The 10,559-nt window shown below is 60.6% G+C and overlaps 1 protein-coding gene across 1 annotated transcript; it reads left to right on the top strand.

Moving 5' to 3' along the window:
• Positions 1 to 1,128: 1,128 nt before the first annotated feature.
• On the top strand, positions 1,129 to 8,430 carry PRDM13 (PR/SET domain 13; the record flags this gene model as incomplete). Its single annotated transcript, XM_082307088.1, has 4 exons — positions 1,129 to 1,269; positions 3,018 to 3,149; positions 3,248 to 3,368; positions 6,935 to 8,430. The coding sequence occupies 4 exons, from the start codon at positions 1,129 to 1,131 to the stop codon at positions 8,428 to 8,430; spliced, it is 1,890 nt and encodes a 629-aa protein (XP_082163214.1).
• Positions 8,431 to 10,559: the final 2,129 nt, after the last annotated feature.

Genomic DNA, 10,559 nt, shown 5'->3' with positions numbered 1-10,559 from the left:
AGTCGCTTTTTGTAGGTTCCACCTCCGAAAGCGGTCTCGGTGCAAGCGATTTTGCGTGTGGGAGAGGAACCTGTGGATGTCTGAAACGAGGAATCCAGCTGCACGCTGTTCGCTAGACATCTGTGTTATCTGCTGGCCGTGCCTCTCTCTTTCCTGGTGGCTCTATGTCTCTATTTCCTCCTGTCTCTATTTCTTAATCGCACCAACTACAGACACAGCTTCCCCAGCGCTCGCAGATGCAGCGGTTTGTGTTTTACAGGGGCCACGGCGGCTCATATTTTGTGCTATTCATCCTCCTTGAGGATCAAAGCTCTTCTGAACAGATTACTGGCCTGAAACCAACCCACTGAAATGGTAATATGGTCGTTCTTTAAAAAAAAAAAAAAAAAAAAGAAAGTGTAGGTATTTTCTGGTGTTTTCCCATCAAGTACCTGCCCAATTTCTGTATGGCACACGCCGGGAATCAATAGAAGTTAACAAGTCCTCAAAACATTCCCCATCTCTTTGTTTAATCTCCTTTACAATAAAGCCAAGGGAAGAGAATTAAAAATCTTTGAAGTATATTAAACCTCAAAAGGCTCAGCCAAGTAGAGTTAAAATAGTCACTTATTTTCCAAAACTGGTTTGTCGAGGAACAATAAAAGGAAGTAAAATTTATGGAGAAATTATACAGTGGATTTGTCACTTAAAATATCGTAACTGTCTCGGGGACAATACCCCATGCTGAGGATTAATGGTCCCTCCAGACCTTTGATTCACCAGCGCCTTTTCTTTGCCCTTGACAAATTGGATTTTTAGGAATGGGAAGGTCGCCTGGCCCATTGTCTGCCAGCCATTCACTCCGCCTGATTATGCAGGAGGGTTAGGGAAAGGCTCCATGTGACCCTCTTGGATGGGACTCCGCAGCTGCTCGAGGAGCCAAACTCTCTCACCAAACTCTGCGCCCCAGAGCATCCCCCTGCCAAGGGGTACCCCTCCTGCTCCCGTTGAAAAGCCGGCGGCCGCACACCGCCGCGTCACTCTGCGGGCGGAGATACGCCTGTGCGCTCATCCTCCCGCCGCCAGCCGCTGTCACTCCGGCCCCCTTAAGTAGTTGGGGTTCCCGAGCGCTCGCAGCCAGAGGCAGCGATGCAAACCAGCCGGGCTCCGGCCATCAGCGTCAGCGCGGAGAGCTGCATCCCGGCCGGGCTGCGGCTGGGCCCGGTGCCGGGCATCTTCAAACTGGGCAAGTACCTGTCAGACCGCAGGGAGCCGGGACCCAAGAAAAAGGTATTTTCCTACCGCCTCTCCTGCACCGCTGGACCTTGCTCTTTCGTTGACTCGGGGGAAAGCCGGCTTGGGAGAAGAGGCTGCTCTTCCCCCCTCTCTCTTCGAGCCTCCCTTCTTAGAGCGAGCCAGGAAAGGAAAGGAAAGGGAAGCGTTTCCACAGCGTCCCGAGATGTCTCCTCGCGGCTGTGCCAGGGAAGCCCGCCCGCCCGTGCCCGCTCCCCCTCCTCGCCAGCGCCGGGGCCCCGCTAGCCCGGCCGGCCTCCGCGGCGAGGCCGGGGGACCCGGCGGCTCTCCCGGAGGAGCGGACGCGCCCCCGCCTTGGACACAGACGTGCTGAAAGCGCCGCCGCAGCCCCGTGCCCGGTGCCCGGTGCCGGAGGGCGCTGGTCCCGCCGCCCGGCCCCGGCCCCGCGGGGCTCGGCTCACTCGGGCATGGCCCCTTCCCCGGCAGGGCCGGGAGGTGCGGCGGCTGGCGCCTCGCCCCTGGAGCCCCGGCGAGAAGGGGGCACGCGGCTTTCACAGTCCCCGGGGTTTGTCCGGGGAAGGAGCAGGGGGAGAGGCAGATGCACCAATTTATTTCTGCGTTTGGCTCGGGTTTGTGGCCTCCCCCCGCCCCGTCCCGTTCCTCGGCCGCGGGTCCTTTGGCTGGGGCCGGAGGGGAGCGCGGGGCGAGCGGGCCGGGGCTCCCCGGGGCCGGCGGCGGGGTGCGGGCTGCAGGTGCCGGGGCAGCCCGGCGCCCGGCGGAGCACAGCTCGGCCTCCTCGCAAACCAGCTCCCAGCCCCGCAGCCGCAAACAACCTGCACAGCCGGAGCGGGGGACGGCCACCCGGCCACCGGCTCCGGGGTCCGTCGGTGTCCGAGCTGGGAAGGAGCGAGGCGGCGGCGGCGAAGGGCACTCGCCCCGTCCATCAGGCTCTTCAGGGGCTGCGGGTGAGAGCCCTCCTTCCACCCCCCGGGCAGCCGCGGCTCACGCGTTCCGCTCGGATTTTTAATGCCCTTTAATTGTTTTTAAACGCTCTGCCAGCCCACTCAAATTTATTTCTCATCTGGCTCCCTTGGTTTCTCGCTTTAGACTGCTTTGTTCCGATGACTTTTATTGCACGGTCATTCAGGGAACGGGCACTTCATTTTCTCTTTGTATGGGCAAGCAGATTATGAAGTATGGGACTACAGAGACTTTGTAGCTAAGCAGAATCCTCTCCCCTTCCCCCCTCCCGGTCTCCCGACAAGTCGTGTGTGTCGCAATTGTTTTGCACGGACTCAGAGGCTGCACAAACCCTTCAAAAAAAAAAAAAAAAAAAAGGCATCTTACCTGGGCTTTTAATATAGCGTTAAGCTAAAGGCGGCAGCTGCGACGGGACAACGTGCGTTTGGGCCAGCGCGACCCCAGGGAAAAATCCCATTTCCCCTCGCAGTGCTGCAGGTCCCCGCCGGGCCCGGGCCCTTCCATCCTCACCCCCGCAGAGCAGCAACCCCCCGGGCCAGCCGCAGCTCTGCCGAGGCACCTGCGAGCCGAGGAGGGTCCTGCCCAAAGGCGGGTGAGGCTGGAAGAGGCAAACCGGCGGCAAAACGAGATGCTCTCGCCGCTGCTTCCGAGCTGCCGTGCCCAGACACCTGCCCGGGGGGTGAAAGCAGGCTCGCCGGGCAAGGCAGAGCAGGCAGGCAGGCAGGCAGGGGGACGGGTAAGCTTTTTGCTTTCTTTCCGTTTCGTCTCGCGTGGAAGTGACAGCGGTGCCGCCTGTCTTCCAGGTGCGGATGGTGAGAGGGGAATTAGTGGATGAAGCCGGGAGCTCAGCTCTGGAGTGGATAGGGTTAATCCGGGCTGCCCGAAACTCCCAAGAGCAGACACTGGAGGCTGTTGCGGATCTGCCAGGAGGACAGGTACCCCACTCGCGGCTCCGGGCCGGCCTGGCACCGCTCTCCGCCACCTGCCTCCCCTCTCAAGCCTCCTGAAGAAGTTTCCTTTCTCCCCCTCCCAGATTTTCTACCGGGCGCTGCGAGATGTCCAGCCGGGAGAGGAGCTCACCGTCTGGTACTCCAACCCCCTGGCGCAGTGGTTCGACATCCCCGTCACGGCCACCCCGACGCACGACGAGAAAGGTACGGATGCGGGCATTCATGTCGGAGCCACCAAATTAAATGAAACAAAACAAACCCTCTTTAATTGACACCTTTGCCGGGAGCTCAGACTGCGGTAGGCAAACGCGGGCCCTTCAAATCCGCGCCCTCAGAAAAATTAATGCCAGCACAGCTGCAGTGACTTTTAACCTGCCACCCTTTAAACTAAGACTCCATCTGCTTATATTTAAAGGGTGATCTATTAACTCGGTAGCGTATGGAAAGGCCCCCGTGCCTCGAGTCGGTCCGTCATCGGCACAATTTAATGATCTTTTGATAGGCAGATGGGATTTCTATGAGACAACGCTAGTGTTGTTATGCGAGACAGCAGTTTGGCTTCCCGGGTTTTCAAAATACCTCTTTCACCTTGCGTGTCCCTCGGTCAGAGCTTCAGAGCCTCTTTTCAGGTTGTTTTATGGACAGATTCACAGAGCCGAGTCGAAGTGGGTAGTGGGCAGTCCCCGTAAATTAGGATGCAGGAGGTACAAATTAAATCGGCGTCAAGTTACGCTCAGATGAGGACATCCGAGGATATCGGGAAGGCGAAGACACCCGTCTGGGACGGCTCGTTTCAATCAGCAAGCTGATTCTTAGCTGGAGTTACACCGATGTTAACAAAAACGATAAGGTGGCAGCACATGAAACGGGGGAAAAGAAGACGAACCTCCTCAGTGCTCCTCCGTCGGGCTGCTCCGGCAGCGGCCGCGGGCTCCCCCGGCCCCGGGCCCTCTCGCCCGGTCTCGGCGCTCCCCGGGGCGGCAGCGGCTCGGGGCGACCTGCGGGCACTCGCTCGCCCGGGGCCGAGCCCGCTCAGCCGGCGGCCGGGGGACCCCGCCTGCCCCTGCCCGGCGCGGAAGATCCTTCAGCCTGGCCGTGTCCCGGAGAAGGGAGCAAGGGCACGATCCGGGGAGGGGCTGAGCCCTCCCCGCCCCTCAAGGCTGACTGCTCCGCGGGGTAACCGCGATCCGGCCTGGAGGGGGGTGATGGCCGGAACGCCGGGCGCCGGCTGCTCACGACCCATCGGACTCGTGCGATGCGCAAGAGCCCAAGTCCCTCCTTGTGCTTAAACTGTACCGGGAAAAGCAACTCTTGGTCACGTCTCTGTCCCCCCCACCAAGGGCAGAGAGGGACTGGGCCTGCGGGGGGTCACCCCCTCGAAAAGCCCGGGCTCTGGCGAAGTTTCGGCTGCAGGAAGGAGGACACGGTGCTGGGTCCTGCCCCCCCAGGCCAGCAGCCCTTGCCTGCGGATGGCTACCAGTGCTGCCCAGGGGAAAGAAGGGCAAGAAAGCTCGGGTCTGCGAGAGGCACCCAGCGTGTGGCATCGTCCTCGTCCCGTCGAAGCGAGGCTTAGTTGCAGACTGACCCTGCCGATCTGCTCTGTCTCCAGTCCCACAGTTTCCAGACTAATTAATACGGACTCAGAATAAGGGTATCAAAATGCTGAAGCGCTCTTCTTTTAAGGATAGTACGCTGAAAAAAAAAAACAACCTCAGGGCAGAAGAAATTCCGAGAGCTTTTTTTTAAAACAAAACAAAACAAAACTTTGGAAATCTTTTGGGTTTGACCCTATTTATTTGGGCTTACCATGACGAGAAAGGGGTGTTTTTCGTTGCTTTTTTTTTTTTTTTTTTTTTTTCCCCCCCGAGCGATGGTTGCTGGACTGGAGCTGAGCCGGGGAAAGCGCCGGGCCGGGCTCGGCGGCGCTCGGGAGGCAGCCGGTCCCGCCGGTCCCGCCACGCTTTTGCCGAGGACAACGAGGGCCAAACCGCGCCGCGGGAGAGAGCCGCGAAGGCCAAGGAAGGCAGCAGGAGGGAGCCCGCGGGGTCTGTGGCCGCACGCCCTCCGGCCCGTCCTTTGCCCCTTTTCCCACGCGCGGCGGTGGGATTGCGGCCGTGGTTCCGCCTCCCGCGGCCGCTGCCCCGGCCGGGCCCGGGCAGACACGCTCCCGCCTCCCTCCTCGACGGGGCGAAAACCTACGTCCGACGACTTCATAACGCTGCACAGCCTGGGACCGCCGCTCCACGCACGGCAAGCGAGGAAGGGCTGCGCACGACGGCAAGGACACGGGCGGCGAGACACACGCAACAGCCCTGGATCCTTCTGCCACGCGAGTTCGCGCCCGAGTTTCCCGCGGAGAGCAAAGACTTCGTGTTTCACCCGCAGCGGCCACCGGCTGATCCCCGGCCCAAGCGCGGCTCGGTGGCCCGCCGCCCCCCGGGAGCCCCGGCTGTCGCGGAGCGCAGCGCAGGGCCGGAGCCCCCCATCCCCGGTCGCTTGTGCCCCACCTCGCCCCCATCGCCCCCCGACGATGAGGAGCTGGCCCCAGGAGCGGCCTCTCGTTTCTGTGGGGCACTCGGCGTTTGGGTGCACTAACCCGGGAGTGAGGGTCAGCTGGGGACGGGCAGGGTGGGTGGGCAGCGGCTCGGGGGAACTGCGGGGGCTTCTGAAAGGCCTGGGCGATGGATTGTAGTGACTGGGGGGAACGAGAGAGAGAGGTGGATACATATAGACAGAGAGAAGAAAGGAGAGGAAAGAAGAGAAAGGGGAAGGGGAGGAGAGAGAGGGTTAGAAAGGAAGACAGAAAGAAAGAGGAAAAGAAAGAAAGAAAAGGAAGGAAGGGACGAAGGAAGGGAGAAAGAAAGAGAAAGAAGGAAAGAAGGAAAGAAAGAAAGAAAGAAAAAGAAAGAATGAAAGAAAGAAAAAGAAAGAAAGAAAGAAAAGAAAGAAAGGAAGAAAGAAAGAAAGAAAGAAAGAAAGAAAGAAAGAAAGAAAGAAAGAAAGAAAGAAAGAAAGAAAGAAAGAAAGAAAAAGAAGGAAAGAAAAGAAAGAAAGAAAAAGGAAGGGAGGCAGATAGAGAGAGAGAGCGAAAGAGAGAAAGAAGGGGAGAGAGGGAAGAAGGAAGGACGGAAGGAAGGAAAGAAAGAAAGAAAGAAAGAAAGAAACTAAAGATACCCAGACAGACAGGCTGCCCGCAGAGGCAGCGTTTCACCGTCGGGGCTGGGGAGATGCTCCTCCTCGGGAGGACACTCCTGGCAAGCAGGGCCGGGAGGGGGAAAGCGGAGGCTGTGCCTGCGCGGTGCCGGGCAGTCCCCGCAGCCGCGGCGACCGAGGTCTGTTCCGCTTGAGAGAAGCCGAAACGTTTAGGGGACGGGGCACAAAGGGCATTGTCCTCTGAAAGGGAACGATTACATATGGCCCATACATATCGGATATTGTCTGGCCGCCTAATGAGGGGCTCACGATCATTAGATTGGCCTTTGTTCGGTGCAGCCGACTCCCTGACATACGCTACCTCCTCTGCAAACGCCAACAGATGGGCCCCCCGACAGACGACTCGCGGCAGCAGCTGCTCCCCCCCGGCGCCACGGCGCCCGGTCCGCGGCAGCGCAGCCGGGGCCGCGCAGCGCCCGCACCGCTCCGCTCCGCTCCGCACCGCTCCGCTCCGCAGGGCGGCACGGCGCGGCGGGGGCGGGCCGGGGCGGCGGGGGCGCGGGGAGACGCGGGGGTGCGCAGCCGCCGCTGACGGGCCCCTCCGCTTGCCTCCGCAGGGGAGGAGCGGTACATCTGCTGGTACTGCTGGAGGACCTTCAAGTACCCCAACAGCCTCAAGGCCCACGTCCACTTCCACTGCGCGCTGAGCCACGGCCGCCCCTTCCTGCACCACGGCCGGCCCGCCGCCGCCGCCTTCGGCCTGCCCCCCAAGGAGCCGCCGGCCGCCGCGCTGCGCGGCCACCCGCCGCCCGGCTGCGGCCCGCGGGAGGCCGTCAAGCGGGAGGCCGCCGCCGCCGCCTCCCCGCCGCCGGCCAAGCCGGGGCTGCCCAAGCGGGCGGCGGGCAAGGAGGAGCAGGAGCGCGCCCTGGACATGAGCGTGGGGGCCGCCCGCGGGCCGGGGCCGCTGCTGGGGCCGGCGGGCGGCAACGGGCTGGCGCTCTGCCCCGGGGCGCGCTCGGCCTTCCGCCCCGCCGGGCCGCTGCGGGAGGAGGCGCGGGGCGCCGCCGCCCTCGGCTTCTCCAAGCTGCTGGGGGGGCTGAAGGCGGGCCGCGCCGCCGCCGAGGCGCCGCCCAAGTGCGGGGCGCTGCCGGGCGAGGCCGCCCCCCCGGCGGCGGCGGCGGCGGCGGCGGCGGCGGCAGCGGCGGCGGCGGCGGGGCTGGCCTGCGGCGGCGGGCTGCGCGCCTTCCCGCTGCTCTCGCCCCTGGAGGAGGCCTCGGCCTTCCGGCAGGTGGAGCGGGGGCTGCCCGCCGCCGCCCTGCCGCCCGCCCGCTACCCGCCGCTGCCCGGCGGCGCGCTGGAGCGCTTCGCGCTGCCGCCCTTCGAGGGGCTGAAGGCGTACGCGGGGGAGTGCGGGCTGCCGGTGATGCCGCTCACCGTCTACAACGGGGAGCTGCTCTACGGCGCCGCGCCCTACTACCCGCTGAAGCTGCACCTGGGCGGCCTCCTCAAGTACCCCGAGTCGGTGTCGTACTTCGGCGGGCCGGCGGCGGGGCTGCACGCCGCCGAGCTGGGCTCGCTGGCCAGCATCGACCGGGAGATCGCCATGCACACGCAGCAGCTCTCCGAGCTGGCGGCCGAGAAGGGCCGCGGGCGGCTGGAGGCGCTGCCGGCGGGGGCGGCGGGGGCGGCCGGCGGGAAGCCCAAGACCGGGCACCTGTGCCTCTACTGCGGGAAGCTGTACTCCCGCAAGTACGGGCTGAAGATCCACATGCGGACTCACACCGGCTACAAGCCGCTCAAGTGCAAGGTCTGCCTGCGGCCCTTCGGGGACCCCAGCAACCTCAACAAGCACATCCGCCTGCACGCCGAGGGCAACACGCCCTACCGCTGCGAGTACTGCGGCAAGGTGCTGGTGCGGCGCCGCGACCTGGAGCGGCACGTCAAGTCCCGGCACCCGGGGCAGAGCCTCGGCAAGGCGGCCGAGGACAAGAGTGACTCTGGCTACCCGCACCCCGAGCAGGAGCAAAAGACTGACAACGAGAGCGACGTGGACGTCTGCTTCACCGACGACCAGAGCGACCCGGAGAGCGGCAGCAGGAGCCGCGAGCAGTGATGCAGGGGCCGGCCGGGGCGGGGCGGGGGGCGGCGGGGAGCGCTCCAGCCCCCCCGTCCCCACGTACTCGGAGCTCCCGGCCTCCCGGGGCGGTCCCACGGGGGGCCGTGCCGCGGGGGAGCGCGGGCTGGCAGGCACCGCGGCCGCCCTGCGGGGAGGGGAGGCGGGGGGCGAAACCCTGGCGGGCCCGGGATCCCGCCGGAGGGGCACCCGCTTCCCCGGAGGCGCCCGTATTTCAGTGGCCATATATTTTTATTGTACCTTTGTGTCGAGGAAATTGTGCCTTTTGGAAACGATTTTTTTCTATGTGCTCTCCCGTCACTTGTCCCAGCGGTCCGAGCCGTGGGGCTCCGCAGCGCTCCCGGGTCTGCAAAGCGCCTCTGGCATCTGTACACTTTATTTGACACCTCGGATGTGCTTTCTCGGGTCCTAATAAAGCAATACCAACAGCTTTTTGGAAAGAAAGACAGACAGAAAGAAAGAAAGGCAGAAAGAAAGACAGAAAGAAAAGGCAACAAAAAGCCACACTTGCAGCACTGAAGAGGTTCGCATATGATAACAGGTGCACCACTTGATCAAGTTGCAATTATTTATAACAGATGATATTTGAGTAACAAATGTAAAATAAATATTGAAAAGCATGAATCTAAAAGCACGCACTATATAATTTTAAAGGAAATACACTCTCTGTTTGGTAGAATACAAATGTGGTGTATGTTTGTTTTCTAATGAATGATGTACAGTGGATACAGTATTTTGGTCTTGGTTCCAGTTTGTCATGCGATTTTTAAAAAAAAAAAATAAAGTTACTGACAAACTACTGTTTGTCTCGTTGTTCACTGAAGTGCTGTCAGCAGGACCTGACACTTCTGACGATGGGGAGCTCGGCCCGGATCCCGCGGCACTCCGCCTCTTTGGGTCAAGCTCTAAAGAATTTGCCCCTGAATATTTCGTCTGAGTCTTTTCCTGCTCTCACTCAGCAAAACAAACCAGCAAAACCCAGGCAAAATCCAATCCGTTCTTTCTTATGCCTACGAGTTTTGGCAAACGCGGTTTTTTTTTTTCTTTTTTTTTTTTTTCTTTTTTTCCCACAGGACCAGCACAGAGATGTTCAAAGCTGAACATTATTAGTCTGCTTTAGCTCTTTCTGTTCTATCAAACGTGCCCCTTCTGCAAAGAGTCTTCTTTAGAATCGTTGTTACTTTTATCTGAGGGGAAAAAAAAAAATCTCCTTATTCTGTTGGTATGAAAAACCTGAAGCGCGTTCAGTTTAAAAAAGACTCTCACGCTTAAAAAAGGCTGTCAGAAAAATACCTCTTTCGCCTGGAAAATCCTCCAGGTCGCCAGGCGAACCGATGGGAGGCTGGCGATGGTGGCCCGCCGGCCGTGCGGGGCTCCCCGCTCGGCTCCCGGCTGGGGCTGTCGGTGGGAGCCGGCGCTGGGGCAGGCGGAGGGGCCGGGGGGACCCCGCTTTCTGGGTTTGCCTAGCTCACAGCTCTGAAGCAGACGGTAAATCGCTTCCACTCATGCGGGTGGCTGTGAGTTTCCAGGATCGGGCTCTAGTTCAGTCCAGGGTGTAGGTGACGCAATGTAAAATACAAACAAATTACTTCCAGCATCGGAAAGAATCTCGGGTACAAAACGGATCCCCCGTTTGCTCAGTTAAGGCTAAACGTGCTTGGCAGTAATAGGGAATGGGAATTCAAATGCCAGGCTTGGATTTCCTTTAAAGGTTTGATCTACATTCAAAACCTGTAGGATCTAGGATTTTTTTATTTTATTTTATTTTATTTTCCCCTGGGCAAGTGCACTAAATTCCCGCTTACTCGATTCGCTTTTATCCCAGGACGCAAGTTGTGTTTCTGTCGCGAACGTAAATGGAAAAGGTCTCTCCCGGGGAGAGCGGGATCTTGGTCATCTGCTGTCACTTACAGCACCGGCAGCGGGACCCGGAATGTAACCGGCCGCTTCTTGATCTCAGTATTTACCTGTTGCCTTCCCAAAGCAGGGCACCCACCATGGAGCTGCCGCCGGGGGGAGACGCCTGGGGTGCGCTGTGAGGTCCTGGCAGAGGGCAGAGTAACAACACCGCCGGCCGGGAATTATTTACATGCCGGTGGGGCGGGTGC

This window comes from Platalea leucorodia (assembly GCF_965183815.1).
Source record: "Platalea leucorodia genome assembly, chromosome: 3".
Classification (NCBI taxonomy): domain Eukaryota; kingdom Metazoa; phylum Chordata; class Aves; order Pelecaniformes; family Threskiornithidae; genus Platalea; species Platalea leucorodia.
The sequence above is the reverse complement of the archived record's forward strand: the minus strand, read 5'-3'. Positions and strand labels throughout refer to the sequence as shown.